This window comes from Cygnus olor, chromosome 12 (genome assembly GCF_009769625.2).
Source record: "Cygnus olor isolate bCygOlo1 chromosome 12, bCygOlo1.pri.v2, whole genome shotgun sequence".
NCBI classification, from domain to species: domain Eukaryota; kingdom Metazoa; phylum Chordata; class Aves; order Anseriformes; family Anatidae; genus Cygnus; species Cygnus olor.
In genome coordinates this window covers 20,219,972-20,245,245 of record NC_049180.1, presented here as the reverse complement: position 1 = coordinate 20,245,245, position 25,274 = coordinate 20,219,972, and the positions used below count along the sequence as shown (strand labels likewise).

Below are 25,274 nucleotides of genomic sequence, written 5' to 3'. Positions count from 1 at the left end.
CGGCGCCGAGCGGGACATTTAAACGCGCGGCTGCGGGGCCGCCTCCCCGCCCGCCCGCACACGTGGCCCCGCGCCCAGACACCGGGGGACGGCGCCCGGCCGGGGCGGGGTCTACGGGGGGCGCCGCTCCGCCACCGCCGCCGGGTCCCGGGGGTGCGGGCTGCGGGGCCGGGCCGGCGGGGCGGGACCGCGGGGCGGGCCGGAGCGCAGCGGCCGCGGGGGAACCCCCGCCCCGGAGGGACGGGACGGGACGGGACGGGACGGGACGGGGCTCCCCGGGTCTCCCCGCCCGCCCCGGCGTGTCCTCAGCGGGAGGTCAGAGGGGGCCGGGCCGCCGCCATGCCCTGCCCGCCCCGCCTCTCCCTCCGTCCCCTCCCCGCCGGGCATGGGGCGGCCGCGGCTCTTCGGGCGCCTGAAGGCGGCGGTGCTCGGCGTAGTGCATGTGGGAGCACTGCCAGGTAAGCGGCGGGGCCCGGCCCGGCGGGCGCCCATCTCCTCTCCCCGCGGGTCGGGGATTGAAGGAGCCGGTGGGTAGGGCGGTGGCGAGCTCGTGAAGGGGAACGGTGAGAGAATATGGCACACGAGGCTCGGGACGGGCTGGGTGGGGGTGGAGCTCCGTGCAGCTCCGGGAAGCTGAGGGAGCGCCGGACTGGCCGCAGCCCGCCCTCCTTCCTCGGCCGCCCCTCAGCGGCTCGGGGCAGCCCGCAGCAGCCGGCCGGCCTCCTGACAGGCCGCTGCCAGGCGCTGCCCTGCTCCGCTTTCCCCGGCCTGCAGGCTTTGTGGCCAGCTCGCCGCGAGGTGTGACCATCCAACGGTGCTGCCACCGAGCTCGTCACAGCCCTCACCTCAGCGCCTGGTTGTAGGAACCGAGCATCAGAAAAGACTTCAATGAATTTCCCTTAAAATTAGCTCGGAATCCCGAGGAAATCCATGCATGCTTATTTCTGTCGTGAAGTTCTTATGCTGCAGATCAGATAACATCCACCTTGGAGACCAGAATGTAAGATTACTTCAACTGATTTAATATTAATTGGTGATTAACATAGGTATTCTGCTGACCTAGAGGTCAGGTCTTGCCATAGCATTGGATGGAGCATCACTAACACGAGATAAGCTGTAGTAAGTACAGGATTAACAAGCTAGAAACAGACATGGTACAATAAGATATTATACAGATACTTTTCAAGTTTGCAAATTAGTTTTAGGAACTAAACAGTTACAGCAGATCTGTCAAGTTCAGCTAAGGAAAGAGATGCCATTAAGGCACATCACAAAGAGATACAGCAGCCAAGTCTGACACTTCTCTCTATTTCAGCGTGCCAGTCCCTATAGATGTTTTACCAGAAAATTGTTACTGTCTGCGGTATCAGTTTGCACTTGCACTGGGGTAAACAATGTTGTTCTTGCAGGGACACCAAGAAGTTCTCTTCCGTTGACACAAATCATTGATCAAGCTTGCCAAGAAGCAGAAATTTACAAGGATGCTGGAGTTGTAAGTTTTGGTTTTCTTCCTCTTATGGCAGTATTTACACAAAGCTGCTTCTGCATAGCAAATACTTTAAATTGAGTCCAAGTGACGTAGAATTCATTAAATACGTCTTAAGCCACAGAGTCCAGAAAGACATTTAAACATACATTTTGTATTTCAACATAATGCATAGGCCTTCTAGGTTTCAAAGCCTAAACTATGCATCACATGCACCCAGAATCGAAAAACCTTGGATTCAAACTTTACAATTTAAGTTGCTTAGATAGGATTACTGTCAATTTCTAAGAATTAAGTCAATTAAAAGAAAGACACACAGAAAGTTGACTGCAACATGAACTGTTGCTGCGTTTCTAGGTATCTGAATGTAGGGTGCTTCATCATCCAGTTTGACAAGCCACTTTATTTAGCTCTGTACAACATACTCTGGTTTCATGAAGTCATGAAGGAATGGCACATGCACAGTCGTAGGTACTGAATATCTCACTTATAGGCAGCAGGGTTCCCCCACAATTAGCGTTTGTACTACAGTAGTATAGTTTATTCAGGGACCAAAATATCATCTTAGACCCCTTTTTGCCTGATTTAATCCTTCCATCCTAGCCCCCTGGGAGCAAGCGTGCCTGCTTTGCACATCTAGAAGAGAAGGCCCAAAAGGCCACTCTTGACCAGAGGAAGAGGCAGGTACTATTGCAGAACTGCCATTGGACCTAGAGTGCTGTTGTCATCTGTGTTAGGTCAGCAGAATTTAACAGGGTGTATGTCCTTTTGAAATGTTGGATGTTTTAAACATTTCATTGCCCCTTGTCTGCACATTTTGATGTGATTTTTATTTGACCTGCCTACTGTATTATTTACATTTTTGGTGTGCTAAGGTGGTGACCTGATGTCTGGGGTTTGAAAATGGCTTAAATGAACAAGTAGTCACAACTGAGCTGCTGTTTTCTGCACAACTTTAAACTGGGTTATTCTTTTTAACAGCATAAGTTACAATGATACCTTACAGACAGAGCAAAATTAAATCTAGGAGTTTAGTCTAAATTATGGAATACCAAGGTCAAAATGCAAGACAAGTCACATGAAGTAGGTTATGGACAGAGCACTTGTAAGGCTACATTAGGAAAGAGTACTGACAATGGAATTGTTGGAAGGATAAACAACAGCATAGAAGAATGAAGTTTATGTAGATGAGCTTCAGTGCACTACCGGTTAGAATAATCTCTAACTGCAAGTGGTACAGAACAAGTCAGTTTTCTTCCTTTTTATACCTGTAGAAAGAACAAGTGTGCAATTGCTCTGTGTTCTGTACTGTGACATTCTGTCTTGTCTTTGCTTTTGCTGCATCAACACTAGGTATAATGTGATTTGATCTACATCAGAAGAATAGAAAGTACTAGTCTGTTTTCCTGTGTTAGAGGAAGTGGTTACATAAGTGATCTGCAACCCAAAAGCCATTGCCCCAGATTCCAGTACTTGTTTACTGTTTTCCCTTATGTATACACTAACTATATATTAAAACCGTAGCAACAGAGAGAAAACTAAGTATATCTAAAGGTGACTGAGAGTATAGAAGCAGTTACTTTCACCACAGTTGACTGCACTCATATTTTTAAACCTACCTTTCAGGTAGACAGATGAGGTGAATGCAATCATTCTCTACATATTTGAACAAATTCAAGGCATAACTGCATTTCCTGTAGAAGTCGTAACAATATTAGTATACAGGCCAAACCAATCTTCATTCTAAAGGTCTGTACATAATAGTGTTACGGCAATATGACAAGCAAATCCTTTATTAATGCCACAGAGGTCGGAGATAATCAGGAGAGCTTCCATAAATATCACTATGGTTGCCTAACGCTTACTGCAATGCCTTTGCCTAGTTTTTCCCCAGTACTCTAAGAGAAATGTACACTTTCATGATAGATACTAAAGAGCTTCATGGCTTTTGCACAGATCCCACTCTTCCAAGTTAGCTCTCCTGATTCTGTAATGGAATTATTTGGTTTCTACCCTCCCCAGTACTCAGATTGAACTGTTAAACTGTCCATTTTCTTGCAGAAAAAGAACTAGAACTTTAAAGGATTTTATCCATGGATGTTTTTACTGTTATTTCCAACTGCTTGCCTATGGTAGCCTTTAGAAGATTTATAACCATATTGCTGCCACTAAGTGTTTGTATGTTGTCTCAAGTTGCTTGAACTGGGATTAACATTCAAAAATATGCTGTGTGGACTCGCTCACTCACTATCTATTACACTTGGAAGTAACTCCTAGTTTGTTCAGAAAAAGGTGACTTGTCTGGCGTATTAGCAACTGAACATAGTAAATATGAAAGATTTGTGATATTAGAGCACAGTAATGAAAACAAGTGAGTGCTCAGTTAGGAAGCCATCTGTGCTCAAAATGTATATGCTTTGTACTTGTGTTGCTAAACAATGGAATTCCTTAGACAAGATTTTATAAGAAACAAGCTATGAGATGTTGTGATCTCTTAGATTCTTATCTGCTTTTGTTTAAGCAAAAAACACTTGCAAAATATAATGAAGTTAACTTTTATTCATTCAATTCAGCCTGAGTGAAGCTTGCTTTATAACAGAGCACAAGTTCATTCTAGTTTCACTGATGAAACACACCTTACTAGTTGCTATTACCTAGCTGTAACTATGTGAGTAGGTGACATTGAAAATAAGATACGTAAATACGAGTATTTCTTAAAGAAATAAATATATTGCTGTATTGACTTGCAAGTATTATTATAGTGCTTCTTAATAAGCAACATTTTAGGTTTGCTTCTTTTACCTAGATTGTTCCTGGAGATGTGTTTATTACAATTCTGATCCTCCCAATCCTTCTCTTGTTTCTGTACCTGGAAGGGTGGTTGCCAGTACCTGCTCTGCATTAAGGTTCTCAAAAGCGAGAAGTTCTAAGCCTACTACCCTTATAGCTACAATAACAGTCAAAATTATTTAGAATTCAGTAACAGTTGAGACAGAGTAAGTTATCATTTCTGCTATAGAAACATATAGATAGCTAAAATTGGGATTATAGAGATTAACATTTTAAATCATAGCTCTATTACAGTAGAATAAAATAGGGAAGTCTCCCCACTGCTATCTCCTACAATATATACAGGAAAACATAAGGTCCCTACTTACCTGAGTTAAGGTAGCAATCTCTTGTTCTGGAGGTAGAGTTTTTTAAAGAAATTGTCTAGGTACAGCAAATAAATGCTTTACAAGGCTGTCTGATTTCCTTTGTCTAGAGGCAAGTGACTGTGGTGGTGGGAGAAGCTGTAATTGCTTCAGTGCACACCTGAGTCTATTTAACAATGGGTGTCACACAAAAAGCCTCTCTTCAGTAGGAAGGAACAGTTGTTTTCAGCTTGCAAAGGTTTTGATAACACATAAATGTTTGTAGGTAAAGTTTTTCTGTAAGGAAAATATTGAGGTTAAAGTTACTATAACTAAAACTTACATTACAGAGGGGGTGAAATAAAGCTTGTATGGTTGTTATACCTATTACGATTTATAGTGTTGTGGCTATTTTTTGAGGTTTTTCTGAGGTTGCATATGTGTGCACAACAAGTGTTTTAAGAGGTCACTTCTATAAATAGAGTAAAGCTAAGGAAATTGTTTTCCTATATAGTCAAAGAGGTATTTAACTGACCTGTTTTCCAGTAGCAAACTGATACAAGAGGCACTTTCTGTATATGTAGCACTCTATTTCCTTCTTACTTTGAGTGACTTCTCTAGTGTTTGAGAATTGCTGAGAATAAGACTACTTTACATATAAGCAGTACTCAAATTTTTCTAATATTCAATGGAAAAGAAGCCCAAAAGGTTTTTGCTAGAGTCTTATCTCATACTATTCAAGGGAAATCTGCTTTGGAGCGTGCAATGCAGTATCTGTTCTGATAGACTTCTACACCATAAGCTTAAATTCCTAGAACTTTAATCCAGCATAACTGTTTTCTTTCCACCATTTTAATTAGCTGTCTGATAGTATTGAAGTCTGTTTTATATATGTATAAATTCAGTAAACACAGAAATCTGTGCTGTTATATTTTTATATAAAAATATGGAAGAAAGTTTTGCGTTAATGCATCTGTGGTTTTGCTCTCTGTATTACAGAACATATGTTGTTCTTTTTTTAAATTAAACAAAACATAACTTGCCAAAGAACACAGCCTATTGGATGGCACCAAAAGAATAATGCATTATTAAAATAATACCAAAAATATTCACAGTAGCTATGGACCTTGAGGCTATGGGAAGAGAGAACTGTTAAAAAGTGAATATACTAAGTATAAGGTAGAAAAGAAAAATGCTGAAATCCTCCCGTCTGCCTGCATTCTGAACTAGTATTCGATCAGATACTTGTTTTATGCGCAGTATTATGGCTAGAGTTCCTAATTACTTTTAAAATAAATTTATTAATATATCTAATGGAGTAATTTGCTTTATTCAAATCCTGAGTTGTTAAAATAGAAACAATTCATGGAAAGCTCAGTTTCACTGTGATGCTGCTGTGGAGTTCTGCTAGTCTGTTCTGCCTTTTCAGCTCCTAGCTGAGCGTCTGAAGCTCATTTCCTAGGCCTTTTTTTTTCATACTGAGGTTGGTTCTTGACTGCCCAAAGCTTTTAGTTTGTAGATCCTAGCTCCTTGCCTTTGGTCAGCTTGGAGTTTCTAGGTTCTGGTGAAGTCTGCCAAGTTAAGCCTCCTTGAGCCAAGGATCTCATCTTCCAGGTTGTGTGGCCTCAAAGAATTACCTTGTTTTGAGGGTTCATTGTATTCTTTGGGTTTATTTTGTTTTGTTAAAATATTGAATTATTTAATCCTTCTGCCATGTATCACTACTGACCGACTTCACTTTCTCTCATAAACTGTTAACCTCTCTCATGACCTTGTATAATTTATGTATAAAGAGGGAAAAAGGCTAAGAGGGTTCTCTTTCTGTTAGTTCATTAAAAAGGATTCAGTAGCTGGGACTGAGGTGTGAGAAGACAACTTGGTCACTTCAATTTTGTGTAAGAGTGCTGACCTCATTCCAGAGAAACCAACTAAAAGTTGTTTGTTGTTGTTTTGTTTTGTTTTTTCCTGAAAATGCTACAGGTTTTCTAACTAAAAGTTGATGTATATACTATATACCGTCTTATCTTTTACTGCCAAAAGGGCTTCTACACTACAACAAAGACTGAAGAAGCGTTACATACGTGATTTTTTTTTAAAGGAAACCTTTTTTTTTTCCTTCTTCCTGATTCTCTGTTATTATTATGTGACTTTCTTTATTTCATCTCTGTCTGTCTTTTTTTTTAATTTATTTTAAAATGTTCTTCTTTCTATTCTGTCCCAGTCAGAATTTCATTGAAGTGCAGAGCCTCCATTTTAAGGATTGTGACGTGTGGTAAAACTCCAGAGAGAATAGAATTTGTTTTCTATATGTACAATTAATTTGTTTTATAAACTTTTTGTATTTTTAGATTGAAACAGGTGAGAAATTTCTGGCTTCATTTAAAATTCTCACTGCAAATGCAAAACATCAGGCTTGAAATATGTTTCAAGGCTATACTTTTACTGTTGTTATTAGTCCTTGACAAAATTACATGATTTCCAGTTGTTGAAAATGTTCTGTTATATACCATATGATTGAAAATGTACAAGGTACTATATGATGTATAAAGATTTTCAATAAATTGCATAAATTATATCAGCAGAGTATTTTATTGTCACTCCATTGTTTGCTAAATGTATGTTCATACGGAGTGAGAGGTACTGTAGATAATAAATAGCGATATCTTCCTTCAAGTAAGGCTGAATCTGGAATGGGAGAAATATCAATAGTTAATATTATGGTATTAGGCACACTGGAAATAGGCATTTAATAGTCAAACAAACAAAAACCTTTATTTTTCTAAAATAACACATTTTCTGACATTAATTGAATTGAAAATTGCCTTGATTATCTCTAAATCCTCCGTTATCTAAACATACTCAATATCCTATATTCCATTTGGATAATTGAAGTTTCTCTACACTACTTTTAATGAGGTATAAGATTTAACTCATTTGTCTATAGTTCACGTTCTAGGATGGATCAAAGGAAGACTAATTGATGAATGTATAATTAAAATCACATTTATTTCTCTTCCTGATTTCTTTGCAAATACCATGCTGTTGATGAAAGCACTTTTACAAGTGGTTATATGCATCAACATAATTTACTGAAGATAATCCACCCTTTGAAGGAAAACCTTTAAACTTGTCTTTTAATACAAAACTTAGCATAATACTAAACTAGCCATGTTTCTTAAATTCCTCTTTCAGCTTAATCAGACTTCCTTATTACGATCTCCACAGGATGGCTTGATAGTAGAAAACATGCACGATCGTCCTTACACGGTGTGTCCTGGGCCTGAAGTGACGGCAGCGATGACGGCCATCAGTGCTGCTGTGAGGCGAGCCTGCCCGCACCTCGCGCTGGGCGTCCAGGTCCTGAGCGCTGCGAATCAACAGGCAATAGCAGTTGCTCTCGCTGCAGGTAATAGAAATGACTCGCATGTTATTACTGTTGTTTGCTATGGCATTTACTCTCTGCAAATTGTGCATTGTACTAACATAGATACCATGAAAAATGAGACGTGAAAAGCTCACTGTACCCTGAAAAAGCAGAAATTAGATTTTGAGAAAGATGCCTGCTTGATTATAATAGATGATACTCGCACAGTGCTTCAGTAGGAGGCAGCTTAAAAATCCCAAGGCCACTGGTGCTGCTTTCTGGGTGAAACCTGTCTAAATGTAATGATTAGTTTAAACCTACTGATGTCTAAAAGCCACCTTTGGTGTAACTCTATTTACTTCAGTTAAATTATATTTGAAGATTAATTTAACCCACTGTGGTTAAGCATCTTGTTTCAGCATTTAATTATATGTTGTTGCTACTACAGTTATCTATTAAAACTAAATTTTCACTGCCTTTGTTCATGAATGAAGCTTTTTGTATAAAAACAAAAAATTGAGTGTACAGGTACCCAAACTACTTAAAATTAAATCACATTCAGGGAAATTAAATATAAATTAATCTATCCTTATTGCAAGAATCCTTGACTTGCTGACCTTTCTTTTCTACTCCTTACTGAAGCAATTTTAGGTTTTCATATAGAATGTTCCCTGATTCAAAGATGGAGACTGGTTTAATATGGAAAGCTTGTACTTCCTAAATACTTCATAAATTGAGGGTTGATGCCTATGTTTACCCAAATTGCATATGTAATTATAGTAAGGTTGCACATTTTGTAAATTGTACACATTTTGTAAACAGGCAGAGTTTTGTAAGAACGTAAAACTAAAAGATGCTCATACTAATTGAAACCCATACTTCGGTTAAAATAATATGGAGTAACATCTGCAGTGGCAGTTTTAATTATGTTGAATATGTTCTAAAAATCTTGAATCCCTTTTTCTTGGGGGAATTTGTTAGTCTGTGTTTGGAACACAGATTTGGTTTGAGTGCTTTAGAATCAGAAGTTGACACTTATAAGGTATGTAACTCCTTGACAAACTGACAAAACACGAGTTTTATTTCTGCGGTGGAACCTATGTGAAAAGCTAAACTAAAAAAGCTAACAGAATCCAGTTTTAACTTTGGGGGATTGTATGCACGTAGGATACTTGAGATGCATCAGCATTTTCAAAAGTATTTATGCACCTTATTTTCAAAAGTAATAGACCACTAGTGGGTTATGCTTCCTTTTATGAGCAGAATTGATCACTGTATAGGGGATGTAGTGTGGGAACAATGTGTTTCTCTTACTTCTCAGCAATTACTAATGAGGGAGAGAATTCCTGAAGGGCTTGGGTTTTGCTCAGCTCTACTACTGTTCTGCACTATTTGCTCTGTAACTGGAGAACAGCAGCTAAGAAAGGCCTGTGTTCTGTGTTTAATGCATTTCATTGCACTTCTCTAAAAATGATTCTCAAGCTCACTGAACAGGAAAGCAAAAAGAAAGAAAATCACTTCAGACAAAGCCATAGTAAAATGACTTATTTTGTAGATAGCAAATCTCATAGTAGTGACTTTAATATCAATACAACTTTAATAGTCATTAAAGGTGGCTACTAATAAAGCAAGTCCAACATGCTTTCACTACAAAGTGCTTACTGAAGGTGTTATACCCAAAAAGCATATGTAGCATCTCCTGCTACTATGCAGTCATTTCATTTTCCTTGTAGATACTCCTGTCTCTGGTAGAAATAACTTCTGAAGAGCTGCACAGGGAAACTGTAAGTGGTTTAGTGGTTTTTAGGCATAGGTAATTTTATTTTGTAAAGGGGGGGAAAAAGTCAGCAAGTTATGGTGTGACTGGAAGGAACTCATCTACAACATGTGGTTATGCTGATAAGTATATTGTAGATAGCCAAATAGTAACAGATTAAATCATTGCATTTTCCTAGCATAGAATCATTTAGGTCGGAGAAGACCTTTAAGATCAAGTCCAAATGTTAACCTAGCACAGGAAATGAGCCAGGACCTCTGTCCCAAAGCAGTCCAACTATACAATAAGCTTATAGACAGCTGGTGAATAAAAAGTTTTATATATGTGTGTGTGTGTGTGTATTTTAACCTTTGTTCATTTTTCCCTAGCTTCCTTAATTTTTACTTTGTAATACTGCAGTTCTCTTAAGGAGGGCAATTTGGAAACTACCTGAATTAATCGTAAGTTATCAAAAACTCCTAAGTTGTTCGATTCAAATATTAATAATGTTTTTGAACATCCTTTCTTTCTGAGTGAAATAAAGAATGGCAACAAATCCAGAAAGCCCTGCTGTAAACAAATTCCACAGGTATTCTCATCATTAGGCAGTAAAACAGACAGGACAGCATATTGATGGGTTACTGTTGTTTTCAGATTTATCCAATAATAAATTAATGGGGTGAAGAATCTGAGAAGGCTGAGGTGTTGGTTTTTTTTTTTTTTAATTTATTTTAGTTCTTTAGGAAATGTTTGTGAAATTAGGCACCTAAAGGAAAGAAAACACCAAAACCATGTTTGTGCTGAGAGCTTTAGCACAGATATGGGGCAGTGGCAGGGAAGTAGCAAGGGGCCTTGCAGAAAAAGGGAACAACTTTGTCTGCCCTCTTCTGACAGAAATAACTTTCAACACAAGCAGTTCTTCAGGTTACCAAAAAACATCTAGTGAGCCCAAACAGTTGCAGCCAACCTCCTCCCTGCCCTGGAAGGCTCAGCAAGCTTTTGCCTCGATGCCAAATGCGCGCCTCACAGAGGCTCGGGCTGGCGTCTGGCAGGCCGCGGCCGCCTCCTGGCACGGGCCTGGTGCCCAGCTCTGCCTCCATCCACTGCCACAGGCCGTGGGCCTGGTCACCGTGACAGAGCACGTGTAGGGATCTTCTGCTTTCACTTTTGCTTTCAAGACTTTGAATGTTGCGTGATTTATCCTTGTTTCTAAGGGCTGATATGATAATGTTAGTATGTTAAAAATTAGTATAATTATATACACAGATAGTGTGGCAGTCACATCATACTTAGATAGTGAAGTCCTCTGCTGCTCAATGTTATACCCTTCTGATGTAGGCTTTTTAATTTAAAATACAATAATACACCTAAGTAATTGTAGACCACAAAACATTGAGATAATAAAGGAATAGTACAGTTTTATATTTTTGACTGGAAGCTATCTCAATCTCAAATATTTATTCTTAGGAAAACACACCTTCTTAAAAGGTGTTTTTAATGACATCTTCCAAACACTGTATTATCTTCTTTCTTTCCTGTTTCATGGAACTAAACTGTTCTTTGTGGAGAAGCATGGCAGAAATTGTTTGCTAGGGATACTTTTCAATTGGTTCGTTATTAACAGGTGTACCATGTGATTTTTAGAGGTGTATAATCTCCTGTTTATAGTCCCTGATTTAATTAGCTACATCTGCGTAAGGCTGAAACAGAATGATATATCTAAGCAGGTCCTCCATGCATTTGTAGAGGATACAAAAATTCTCCATTACTTATGTTACTGTTTATTGCAAATAAACAGCAAATGTTACTGTTTATTATTTTTCAGTGCTCAGGAATGTTCACTAAATCTGGGTCAGATTTGGGCATCACGTTAGGTTTTCCTTATTTATTTATTTGCATACCTTGTTTCCTGAAGTTAACCACCGTTTGTGCTTGGTCTGTCTACTAAATTTCATGTAGTCGTGCTATTTGTTATTAACCTACTTCGAAATTACATGGCTTTTCTTTTACTGAAAGTTTGTTAACTGTGAAGCAATAGTCATCTTAGAGAGGACTGTTGCGTGTAAAGGAATCACCCAAAATCCCTCAGCTGTTCTCTGCCTTTTTCCTTGCATTAATGAGATGTTGTGCTTGGCTCTGATCTATCAGTGTACGTCTTTGCAGAGGAGATGCAGAGCCCTTGCAATACAGGGGATATATGATGATGACAGTCTCTTTATCCTTTTGAACATTCTGGGTGTTCTCCGTGGTAACATGCGGCAGTGATTGAAAGAAAGAACTGGCCAATCATTAATCTAATGGAGACAGACTTAATGGTGAAAAGGTTTTCAAGAAATCATTGCTTTGTGGCATATTGTCCTAGACATCTGCTGATCTTTGAGACATAAAACCATCCCCATATCTGTATCTCAACAGTGATGCAGGGAAACAGTTTGCATATTCTAGGCACCTGAGAAAAACCTGAGCATGTGGGCCAGAGGCAAATTGCATTCTTGTGGTCTGCCAGAGCTTCAATCTCTTTGCCTGGGAGCAAGGACAGCAGGGTCTACTGTAGAGTGCAGCTTGCCTATACCTGGGTGAGCTTGTGTTAGTCGTCATGAATTATGACTCAGTTTATCTTCTACCATCTCCAGCAGACTCTGAAAATGCCCTTTTTTCTTTAAGGACCACGTTTTAGAAATCCCATGCGGTCACAGTTTCTTAATTAGTCTTCAGTAATGATAACAGCACAGTTGGTAGCTGATTAAGTGAGGCTTCATATCAGAAGACATCCTAGGTACCTAGATATCTCCAGGTCTTTTATAAATACAGCTTTCCTGTCTGAGACTGTTCCTCTCCCACAGCCACCCACCAGCAGAGAGATACTCCACAGGAATTCTCTGCTTGCTACATTCAATGATACTGTTTAAGGTGGGATAGAATTAGGTTAAACTGTATGTGAAAATGTTTGCTGATTTATTATTGTTATATTTTAACTGACACCATGCTAATGCTTGCGGATGTGGGTGCATGTTTGGAAGCATCTGCAGATGCTGTGGAGCAAGGCAGCAAGTGCTGCGACTCTGACAGAGATGAGATGCTGCTGCAAGCACTGCTGGAGAAGCTGCTTCTTCCAGGCTTAGAATTCTTGCAGAGTCTGCAAGAAGCTGCTGCAAGATGATGTCCTGAGTAGAAATGGTTTTCCATAGCACAAAAACTGTATGGCTCTAGCATCAATAGCAAGCGAGGTTGATACTCCTCTGAGTTTTTATTTTCAGAACAAAAATTATTTTTTCATCTTCTTTTTGAATTAAGGCATCAAGAAGAGCTAGGATTCAGAATTTGCTGTGCATGTAAGCCAAGATTCTACCTGTAAATTCACCTGCATCATCTTAAATTTGTGTAAAGTTCAAATTTCAGCAGCAACCTGGAGCTGCAGCCTTGCAAATGCCAGATCCTATTCTGTGAAAGCAGTAAATCCTGGCTTCCAGCTTCTTTTGACTTCATAATTCAGGGAATAAAAACATATCTGAGAAAGGGCTTCTTAATGATTGTATCCAATTCACTGTTCTGTGGTATTAAAATGCACATTTGCATCATTTTAAGATGGATAATGTAAAAGTACTATTTCCTCAGTCAACTTAGTGTTGCAATACTTTCTGACCCAGCAAAGGAAATATTTGTCTGTCATTTTCTTTTTCCTTTTATTCATTAGTTATCACAGGAAGAAAAGAAAAAATAAAGCTTTCCTGTATTATTGATAAACTTTCACCGCTGCTTGGGCAGAGCTGTTTAAGTAGGATTAAAGTGTAGTAACGCTAGCTTTTGAAAAAGATACAAGATCTATATTCTTAAACAGGCCCTGCTCCAGATGGTTACCTGATTGCACATTCTTAACAGTCTTGAAGCTCTGTTTGCTAGGGCTAGGTTTTCTTAGAAACTTCCTGTTCTTGTTTTCCAGTGAGATTACAAGATTTTTTTGTTCCCATGTAAGTCAGAAAAGGGACTACCTATTAACTATTAAACAGCTATTACTTTTCAACTTGGGAAATGTGAAAATAAGAAATAGTACTGTTCTCACAATTTTATGAGCATAAAAATGAATTAATTAGCGGAGTCCAGTTATGGTTTCATAAAAACAGAAGAGTAACGATTTGGTGCCTTTGCCTATTACAACTAGTTAAAATTTGTATCTTCATAGCTCCACAAAACCCAAAGAGAGTATACAGCTCTGTTAAACTAAGGACGACATTTAGCAGAAAGTCTCAAATTCCTAAGTTAAAGGACCACAAACCAACATCAATAAACATGTAAGCAGTGAGCTTCAGTAAATGAATAGCCCTCATCCTGAGGTATCCGTTATGATTGCTGTGAAAATTTATCATATTTTTAGTCTGATTGATAGTCTTGTGAGTAGAGGATAATTATTTTTACTTATTTAACTCTGAATTATACTGTAAATCTGGATGATTTACATGAAAATATGTGGGTTTTGTTCCTAGATGCAGAAATCTCAGTCTAGCTATTTGCACTGTTTCTTTCCTACTAGCACCTTTAATTATACTTGTGACATATTCTTATCTTTGGATCCTGAGAATACTCCATGCTTTTCACCTGCTAATTTCAAGGCATAGGACAGCTCATATTTGATTTGGCACCATCTGTGATGTTTCCTGTTAGCTAGAGTCTGTGTTGCTAAGCAATAGAGGCTCTCCTCTATCAGGCATAAGCTTCTGTTTCTGCAACTTCAGGGCTTTTGGAATGAAACTGAAATTTAGCTTTTAAAATAAGCAGGCACCTTGTCATTTGGTAAATATATTTTAAAGATCCTTTCTGTTTATATTTGAAATGTGTTAGGATGAGGCCTCTGTTGCCTGAGCAGTTCTCGGGTAGGTGGGGTTGCATCCCTGATGGCTGCTTTCACATGCGTTTGTTTCCTTGGTATGTCAGCTCTAATTAAATGTGCAGCTGACTCAAAGCTGGAGGAGCAGCAGAACTTCAGAAAGGCCTGGAAGAGAGCTCTGGAGCAAACTGGAAGAACAGCAAAAGCTGCACAAGATGAGTGCTGAGTTTTTACGCGTCCTAAAGGACAGGTGAAATAAGCTTCAAGGCTACAAAAGATTGGAGAGAAGAGAGGACCACAATAAAGGAGTCAGAATTCTGTCATCTTGTGCCTAATCGTGGTGGGTTTGTTACGCCATGGCCTAAGGCATCAATATTTAAACATAAAGATATTCAAAGGCTGTGTAGGGGGAACCTGGGAGGAAATAAATGGTCTGTGGAAGTTGTTTCTATTCTTAGTCTTCCTCTTAAGTACGCATCCCACAAAACCTTCCTAATTCAAAGAAAGAATGAATATGGGGAACACTGGGTACTGAGGTAAGGTAGAGTTGATACTTGTAGTAAATTTGGAGTGGAGTAGAAACCTTATCTTTCTGTACCTTTGGCCTAGCTCTAGAAGTAATTTCTTGACGTTGCGCTGTGTAGAAAACAAGTTACATTCAGATGAAGAGTCAAATAATGTGTGTAAAGTGTTGCAGGCTGTGTTTTCTTGCTAAAGTTCCTGAAGAAAAGAAGACCTGTGCTGTTCTCTCTTTGTCCATGACCTTGTCGCTTTTTGACCTGTTGGCTAATTTCAGGCATGTTTAACAGAGGAATAGATGTTGGGAAAGAAGTAATACAATCATAGAGTATCTGGAAAAAGGTGAAACCCAAGTTAGTGCCCTTTTTTGGAGGGAAGCCACATCATTAGGACAAAGGAGCTATGCGTTGGCCTACCCACTCCTTCGTTGGCTCTTGCCTGCTGGCAAATCATGGCAGAGCGGCAGGGCAGGGTGTGCAGTTCCTGATTCTGTGCCGTGGGTACGAAGACTTAAATATGTGGGAAAGCAAGGGTGATTAGTCTTAGAGCACACGGAATACCTTGTGTCGAGACCAGATAAGAGCAGGGTAGTAGGGTGGACTTTGCTTTTAGTTTTGTTTTTCAGTCTTTGGTTCTGGCTAAGACGATACTTTTTTTTTTTTTCGTTCCTTTTTTTTTTTTTTCCAGGTCTTGATTTTATCCGAGCTGAAGGGTTTGTGTTTTCTCATGTTGCTGATGAAGGGATCATAAATGCCTGTGCAGGTAACCTGCTACGATACAGAAAACAAGTTGGAGCAGAGAATATTCAGATTTTTGCTGATGTTAAAAAGAAGCACAGGTAAATATAAGCACTATTTATGTAAGTATTAATGTAATAATGTTCTTATGTTTTTCTCATTTTTTCTGATTATTTTATGTCTATTTAACATCAACAAAGTTAATGATAAAGGGAGAGCTTTATTGTTCAAGCAAGGTCTTGCAGCACTATTAGGGGATATGTTCAAAAATAAATTTGTACCTGTAAGCTGCAGGTTGCTGCATCTGTGAAGTTTTCAGCTTAACCTTCAGGATTTATAAATGCAGACTGTAAATGTCTTGCATCTGGTATCAGGTGAGATTTTATATCCTTATATGCCTATTATGTTTAAAGAAATTATGTTTCAGGAGGTTAAGCATCCAAGGTTATTTTTAGTTATGCAAGCAGTTTCCACATACAAAGGATCCAGATCATAATATTCCATCGTTTTAGAAAGCTATTCTCTTTTTTTCTCCTTGCTGCCAATAATACTGGTTTCTTCTACTTAAAGTCAGTGCTGTCTATGTACGGATTATGTTCTGTGATTATCAAACAGAAAGAACTTATGACAGATGAACCCAGTTTTTCTGTTGATATTTTATCGTAACTGTCACACAGTACTTTTAGCTATTCATATGTCACTTTTTTTCCAGAAGAACTGCTCAAATGTTATGTATTATACATGCTAAATAACCTAATTAAAGTGTTTGTGTGTAGTACATGGGTAATCATGAAAATAACCATGTTTGGAAGATTCTAAATACCTGTTTGTGTGTTTTTTTTTTTTTTTTAATAAATTTCAAAATAGAAAAGAAAACAACGCCTTATGGTCAAATTAAGCTTTTATGGTCCTTTTGGTGTTGTTTCTTTTTAATGATTTCTTCATATATATAAAGATATACATTAGAAAGACTTTTTTTTAGACTTATAAAAATTGATGAATGTATCATGTGATTCTCTTCCTTTGTCTTATCAATTGATAGGTTAATATTTGGATTATAGTTCGGTGAGATGATTTGTGTTTTTAAGAGAGGAAAAGAGTTGTTTTTTTTTTCAGTGGGATTCCGAAGTTGAGAAGGAGATGCTGAGAGCCCTATTATTACTACCTTATTATACGTATTAGAGATTTAGGCCCACCTTTCTCCAGCTACAGAAAGGGATTTAGTATACTTTCTCTTGCACCCATCACCACTAGTAGAAAGCACTGCAGAGTAAGCATGTCCTACCACTAATACGGAACAAAACTGGGCCCCCCATGTCTGTTGTCCATCCAGGCTAATCCAGGGAAGAGGTTGATTCTGCCCCTCATTGGTGCAAAGGATTGGCCATAGCCATTATTGTTTCTATACTTCCAGTTAATTAGGATGTAAAGTCAGGTGTTGAACCAGCAAAGACTGGAATTCTTTCAAGGTTCAGGTCCGTTTAAATTAAAAACTACTATCACTATAGGTTTCAAAGTGCATCACCCATGTATCAAAGCCTGCTGTTGAAAAGCTAGTCTGCAGGTAATTGATGCTTGTAATTGCTATGTAAGATGATTCCTGTGATTATATTATAGGTAATAACTATACTTTCTGTTAGTTGGACTTCATGAGATGAAGTGGAGGGTGTTATTGCAGTTCTAAGTAACAGAATCTGATTTATGAATGACTGAACATCCACAACTCCCACTTGAAGTCAGAGCTTCTTGTGCTCAACGTTTCTGGGATACAGGTGCTTGACATGCAAGCATCTGCCTCAGTTGACACTTGGTAGTTCACACTTGACAATCGCTCTTTAGAGACAGAGGACCCAGAGCAATAGAGCGATCAGTTATGGTGCTGTGATGGAGGAGGTTGGGTCTTCTTCCTCTCGTTTGTACAGCAATTTTACTTTCCGTTTTAAAATAGGCCGCTTACCCTCTCTTTCAAAAAGCCTGAGTTTGATTGTTCTGACAGTGGGGAAGATGAAGAAATGCAGTCTAAACATTGAACAAGATGGATAACAAATGTGTGTGCCGAAAGTAACCACAGGGTACGTTCCTGCTGTTTACAGTTCTCATGCTCTGACGGCAGATGTTGGTGTGGCTGAGACCGCGGAGGCTGCCGAGCTCTTCCTGGCTGACGGGCTTGTATTGACTGGCAAGGCTACTGGGCTGCCCGCAGATCCTGAGGAGCTGAAAGGTGAGAGCTGTCACACGAAGGTCGGACAACAGGCAGTGAATCAGCTTCTGGGTTAATGTAGAAAGAAATCTATATGTCTGCTGTTCTTTAAGTAAGAAGGAGAAAAAAAAAAGGAAGAAAATAAATTTTCACTGCAGACTTTGATATGGTACAGCAAAGCTGATATGATTGAGGTTCTATTTGGATTGTCTGTGGTATGTTTCTAAACAACCATTTGACAGGACAAAAATAAAAATTATTTCAAGCTTTTATAATACTGAACGATGCTGAGGCTTACTTATTTTTTTTAAAAAAAGTATGTAAAACTTAAGTTGTAAAAATTAACCCTCCCTTAAAAAAAAAAAAAAAAAGATTAGTATAATGAAAAGTTACTTCATAGCCTTATTAAAAAAATAACTAAATAAAAATGTTTAACTCTTCAGTGGAAAGATTTAAATATTTCACAATCTAAAATAAAGTCCTGTAAGAAAAGGGTTGTTTTGATATGGCACAATTCCAAACAGTAATACCAGGGAAAACACTGCTTAGGAGGTTTTCAGAAAAAAATGCAGGTCTGTTGGAAAATAGAAAGATGTGTCATCAAAATATATTTTTTTTTAATGGTCTGGACTTTTTATTAAGGGAAAGTTGTTTGGCCTGTAAGTCCTGTCCTTTATGTTAATGTGTTTCTTCTTGGCGTAAGTTTGGGCTTTCTTCATGAAACTTGATTGCTTCCATACTTGAATGAAAATTCTAATTTCCATCACTTAATTTTAGTTCAGTTTCATGGCTTGAATTTGGGGGTCTGTCTACATAAAATAGAAAGTGTTGTTTTTAGGTTTTACTTTGATGAACATGATGTAACCTAGGTTGTTTTGAAGTTGGAGTGCAGAGTCAGTTACACTCAATTTAGTCAATCAGGGTGAACTCTAAGTTGGGAGCCCTGTTAATGTGCATTAAAGTATATTCATTTGACTAACGTGGAATTTTTAAAGCATGCTAACTGAAATGTATCCAAAGCAAATATTCTTCTTGTATAGACAAATCACAAGGACTATTAGACATCTGCATCTGCCCTTGTACAATTTCTGTTTCAAGTTGCAGTGATACCTATAAGGACCAATATTCAGAAATAATTACTGCATGTTTGGTCAAATAACAGTACCTTTTGGCAAAAATAATGTTTTTGAATGAAGGAAGATACTGGTATGTTCTCTGCTTTTTTAAGCATGTTCTGATCTAGACCATTCAGTCATTATTCCATCTTTGTTATCATACAAAAGGAGGAGGTGAATAACATGCTCTTTTTGGCATAGAGACCTAGGTCCCAACATCTTCTGGAATAAAGTGAAATATTTTAGTGATTTCAGGGCTTTGCCCATATTGTACATCTTTATCAGCATTTAAAATGAATGTTGAACTTGTCAAAATGTTTTTTCAATTTCACATATGTTAAAACAAAATGTTTTTGACAAAGAACAGATGATAAATGACTCCACTTCAGTCACCAATGTTAGAAAGAAAATGATTGCTTGGAGTGAATACTGAGCTCTTAAATTAGTTTGTTGCTCAGTACAGTAAACTAGAAATGATACGTGGGCACAGATCACCCTGAAAGCTAGGGACATATTTTAGAGACTGCAAAATTTCCTTAATCTAGAGCTCCATTTTCTGTCTGCAATTCATATTCCCATATATCCCCCTCTCTCTTAGTGCAGGTTAAATTAAGGAAAAAAAAAGAAAAATTGATGAGTCTTAGGGCAAATCCTAGTTTAAATTCTGTTTTCCAACATGCACATGCAAACTCCATTGATTTTCTGCATCTCATGAAAAGTACGGTGGCTTAAAACAGTTGAGAAGAGCTTAGAAATCAGTACTTCAGGGTGTAAGGAAATGACAAATTAGGCATATTTATGTCAGTAGATTCTTAAAAGGAATCAGATGTACAGTATACAAAGTTGGTTGTTGATATGAGTGAAATTTTTGCATTTGATGAATTTACGCAGCACTGAAAGTGCTGTACTGTGGTGATACAATTGGGCATCTTTCATCACACTGCAAAGCATCTCTTGAAAGAAGAACCAAGAGACAGATGAGGTTTTGTCATGTCTTTTTTTCAGCTTTGTTGTGTAGTAATATGGAAGTGTTTTTGCCTTTGTGTCTGTGTGTTGAATTGACTGATTTGTGATGGGGTGTGGGAAGTGAGTGTTTCCCTGTCAAGACAGAAGTGTGTTCAGCGGGGTTTTGTTTGTAGTTGGTGTCGCTGCCTTCCTGAAGGAACCTGCAGCATTTCTCCTCGCAGCCCTGGGCAGGCTTTGTGCTGGCAGCGAGCGGGGCTCCCTGAGCCTACCAGGAACCAATAGCCAAGGGAGCAAGGGGTCTGAAAATCATAATGCCAACTCCAGGCTGTTAAGGAGCAGGAATTATTGCTGAGCATTTTGAATTACAATTTAATTCTTAAAGCATTTTCATTTAAGAGGTTATATAAGTCTGTTCCAGTTTATGTGGTAAAGTGCTCTTTGGAGGATGTGAATCTATCAGGTTTTCTCTTTGGGATAAATGCTGAAGAACCTGGTTCAAATCCAGCCTGTATTTTAAGTGACCAAAGCCTGTGCGTAAGGACTGCTTAGTTATCTGTATGAACAAACTAAATGGCCTAAGCTGAGCGACTGGTGGAAAACTGGGCACATCACAAAATCCAACAGCTGGCTCTGGCTGTCACCTCATGCTTTAGTGTTCATAGAAGGGGCGTCAAGACTGATTCACCCTCCTACCTTTTGATGGTCTGTTTAGGTCAAAATAAGAGGCTGCTGCCTTTGCAGTACCCTCCTATAAATAAATGGGAGATGCAAGTCTCTGATCTGTACTTTTCTATAAGCCCTAGATTTAATGACAGAGAAAAAAGTCCTTTGAATTAAAAAGCTAAAATGGGTTACAGTGGAATATTACCATAAACATAGCATTGTGTATGGTACAGCGATTACTGCATATGAAAAAGCTGTTAAAGAAGAGTAGTCGAGCAAGTTATTGGCACAGTGGTGCTTATTTTTACGCTGCTCTTTGCCATTGTTTTCAAGCTAGGAGCATTTGGCCTTTATTTCATGTAACTTGTACATACCATAGTTCAAATGCTTTCATTGTGCTTTGCAACCAAGCACTATTTCATTTGATTTTATTAAAGACATGTCTGCAGACGTACTGTCAGAAGAAAGAGCACAGTGCCCTCTAGTTACAGTTCATTGAAATAGAGAAACATGCAAGTTCTGTAAAGTTTAGGATCTTGTTACTTTAACATCACAGAATGGTCTCATTTTCTCATTTCGTCAAAAAATATAATCAGAAGAAGAAAGCTGAAAAAGACTATAAACAAGGTTCTGTGCTTAGAGACATCTTGACAGTGACTGAATGTCACCATATGGAAGCATCTCACCACTGTTGCTTTATTTTCTTTTGCAAGTTAGAATTTGTATTAATGCAGCCAGTAGACAAATCATCCTCTACTCATCAACTATAGGCCTTGATGTGCTTGACTTAAAAGTAGTATTTGTAGCATACTTAATTAGATAACCCAGTCTCATTATAGACTGGGCACTTCCATTGCTGTTCTTCACATTGACAGTCTGAATAAATCTCCAGCACAGCAGATGCATGTGGACTGCACGTGTCACACATGGATCACAGCAGGAGTTGGATACCTTGCGATTTAGGGAAGCTTTGTGTTTTTTTTATAGTTTCACAGCAGTCTCAGGTTTTGCTGTTTCAGTCTTTGCCTAGTAGGACTAACCTATTGTCATACACCTGTGTGATCATGCTCTGTTTAATTATTTGGCTCTTCATTTTTCCTGCCGATGTGAAATAATTACAAAACAACTACCTGCTAATGTGCCTTATGCATCTGTCATAAAAACCAACATTGACTAGGAACACAGTTCCTCTGGGAATGTAGGAAAGTACAGTTGCACAAATCTGCGGTCAGTTGTAGCACCTTAATTATGCATTGGTATCTATGTAAAGCAAATAAGATTTCCAAGAGTACATAGGTGCTATATAAATAAAATTCTAATTTTTCTAGAACAGGATTTCAGTAATAATGTTATAAATAACTAAAAATGAATTATTTTGTTGCTGTAAGCAGGACAACCACAGGAATATAAAATATGCAAAGAAATAACCATAGTTTTAATCACATATATATGATTCTGCTTTGTTTGAAATTTTCAATAAGGATTGTATGGAATGTTTTTATTCTTTTATGTTAAAAATTTTGTAAGAAGCAGTTATTGTTCCTAGATGGAAAAACGGTAGGACATGAGACCTAAAAAGAAATTCAAGAGCATTTTAATTGATCCCTTTTCTTTGGTGAAGTAGCAAGGTGATACACAATTATTCTTTCCTGAAGCATCTTTAATAACTTAGGCTTCTGCTGAAATTTTATTTAAAAAAAAAAAAAAAGTCTGCTTCAAAACACTGTTTACTTACATATATGTTTTTCCTAGTTTTCTCAAGCTCTAACCATCTTGCATCAGCATATTGTCACCAATTAAAGCAATTTATATGTTCTTAAAGGTCAGAACTAATGCTTCACAACATTCCTCTACGTAAGGGATGAAGTCTTGAGAGTGACTCTTAGGATGGTCAGTTCAAAATGAAGGGATGAAAATGATACTTAGTAACTCTAGAACGAGGGCTTTTCTAGTTTTCCCAGCCAGTACTGGCTTGTGTTCTACAGAAAGTACCCTAATAACCTTTTGTGTCCATGGAGGACCTTTCCATGGTCAAAACAGTAGCACATACTGTATGCAGAAAAATTGTCTTTTTTGTTCCATTGATATTTATAGAAAGAGAAGAAGTCTTTATCAGTGCTGTCTTTTGAGTTTTAGTAAACTAGCTGGAGCTATCAATGCAGCCTATAACCACTGCTTGCTTTCCTATTTTTGTGTCCCTGAAACTTGCCATGAAGCAGAGAGCGTGTTCTTTTTCAGTTCCCTGTGAGTAAGGCCCTTTTTGTTTCTTCGGTGAAGATCTTCTGCTAGTTGTCAACATAAATTCAGCAGAGACCTGGCAGAAATACACACCAGTCCAACTACCATTATTGTGATTTAAACTGATGACTGAAGAATTGTAATGAGCACAGCTCTGCTGAATAGTTCTGCCACCTTAATGATCTCACCAGACTTGCAAAAAAGAGTGTGAGCTGATATAATAAATGGAAGCAAGAATTTCATCTTATTCTTGTGTCTATATACTGATTACTTCATAGAAAGATTGAGAAGAGGTGGTTACTCAGTTCATTTAAGGTGAGGGAAATTGAAAACGCAGTTAAAAATCCCCATAGCACATGGTAAACCCCATGGTCACTACAGCAGCAGTAAATCCTTTCTCAAGACAATGGAGCTGGTTTGTTTGGAATCTATACTAGGTGCTACTGCAACACAGTAGAAAATGATAGCTATTTTCTGCATGTGGTACCCCAACCACAGCAGAGCCACTTAAGCACAATGGTAAACAGTCACATTAAGTAGATGGGTCAGGTCTTGCTGTGCAAAAGCTTCCTGAATCCAGCATCTCTTCTTACCAGGGACGTGGAATAGAAATGAGTTTATAAAGGAATATAGTAAAATGCAGTGCACTCCCTGCCCATCATTTTCGCTTAATCTTGCTTGAATCTTTTTCCTTGAGCGCGAAAAAAAAAGGGGTACAGTTATGGGTACCAAGACTCAACTTTCATCTCTCTTGTAGCACTGAAACCATCTTCTAATATGCAGTCAGGAATATTATTCTGCAGTGTTTCATACAATAACAGAATGCAAAATTAAATGAAAGTGAGATTTTCTTAATAGTCGTTGAGAGCTAAAGGTGTTTTCTCTAAATCAGTTGTATCACTCTATTATAGAACTAAGAAATACTATGCTTATGAGTTTCTTGATACACAGTTTTTCAAAAACAAAGGTAAGTTGGAGCGTGTAGTCTTTACAGAATTTTAAAGATGGGACAGAGTTAGAGGATTTAACCCTATTTTTTTTATTTTTTTATTTTTTTTACTTCAGAGGTTCAACATGCTGTGAAGATTCCTGTGCTGATTGGGTCTGGAGTGACTATGGAGAACGTCAAGAATTACGTGGATGCAAATGCTCTAATAATTGGTTCGTATTTCAAGAAAGAAGGTTATTGGGCAAACGGTGTTGATCCTGACAGAGTAAAGAAATTTATGGATCACATAAGTAAACTGAGAGAATGAGTTTGTCAAACAGTATTCTTTTTGTGTGTATACAAGTGCAGTATGATATATCACACAGAATTAAAGCACAAATGTGCACTCGAGTGGCTAATAACTTTAAATTAAAACGCACATCATCTCCATAACTAACTGGGGAACGTGGTGACACTTTACAATGAACTGGTGCTATGATGTTTGTTACTAGGCAGCAGAATTCTGTAGCACTCAAAGCCATTGCCAAGACAAAACCAGCTCTCCAAAGGCTTTTGTAATATATTCTCTCCTATATGCAAAGTGCTTACGGAGTTTAAGAAATTGTAGTAAATACTGATTGCAGGATGAGCTGAGTTTTGCTTTGCATGTGAGTACAATAGGACACACTAAGTTTACAGCTACCAGTATTGTAAATTGGACAAGTTAATTAGCATTTCAGTTTCCCCATCTGTAAAATGATGATAATAGTACCTACATCACAGGGGGGTTGTAAGGCATAATAAATGGATGAATGTACAGCACTTTCATCTCTTCAAATGAAGGGCTCTATTAAAGTTCAAGATCATTATTTTTTCATTAGAATTGCGCATTTATTACAAAAATGTAATAATTGTATACCATACAAAAATTTAAGATAATTGGGAAATTGATTTACTTACAATACTTATTAGAGAATAAATGTAAATATTTAATTACATTTTAAGTAGAGTTGGAATTTAGTCAAAATGTTTTTGCAAAAATTGGAAACTTTATTAAAGGCTTATTGTTATTTTCCAGCAAGTTCCTACAGCTTTGTACCTCTTCAGACTATTATTAGTGATGTTTAAAACTGCCAGGTTCCTTCCAATACACAAGTTATAGTTGTGATGGAATCCTTTCCACCAAAACTGACAGGTAAACATGGATTTTCATTTTTTTCTGTAAAATGTAGAGGAAAAATGTGATGGTCTATCTATATTGCTAAAGATACCCCTTAAATTTGATCTTCTAGCTCTAAGGAATACAAAACAAAGAAAAAACAGAACAGAAACACGGCAATGAATAC

General features: G+C 38.1%; 1 protein-coding gene and 1 long non-coding RNA gene across 2 annotated transcripts; one reads left to right on the top strand and one right to left on the bottom strand.

Annotated features, from left to right (window-relative positions):
* Positions 1–310: 310 nt before the first annotated feature.
* On the top strand, positions 311–24,334 carry LOC121076497 (uncharacterized protein F13E9.13, mitochondrial-like). Its single transcript, XM_040570840.1, has 6 exons — positions 311–458; positions 1,410–1,492; positions 7,846–8,026; positions 15,769–15,919; positions 17,912–18,039; positions 24,066–24,334. Exons 1-6 carry the CDS (start codon positions 386–388, stop codon positions 24,254–24,256), a joined length of 807 nt encoding a protein of 268 aa, XP_040426774.1. The 5' UTR covers positions 311–385; the 3' UTR covers positions 24,257–24,334.
* Positions 1,503–4,894, bottom strand: LOC121076501. The gene is made up of 3 exons (XR_005823541.1): positions 4,645–4,894; positions 3,106–3,180; positions 1,503–2,754 (listed from the first exon to the last, which is right to left on the bottom strand). It is a non-coding gene; the product is annotated as an uncharacterized LOC121076501 (long non-coding RNA).
* Positions 24,335–25,274: the final 940 nt, after the last annotated feature.

Coding starts and splice junctions, on each gene's coding strand:
- LOC121076497 (XM_040570840.1), top strand. CDS start 386: ATGGGGCGGCCGCGGCTCTTCGGGCGCCTGAAGGCGGCGGTGCTCGGC. Junction 459..1,409: donor GCATGTGGGAGCACTGCCAG/GTAAGCGGCGGG, acceptor TTGTTCTTGCAG/GGACACCAAGAAGTTCTCTT. Junction 15,920..17,911: donor GATGTTAAAAAGAAGCACAG/GTAAATATAAGC, acceptor TGCTGTTTACAG/TTCTCATGCTCTGACGGCAG.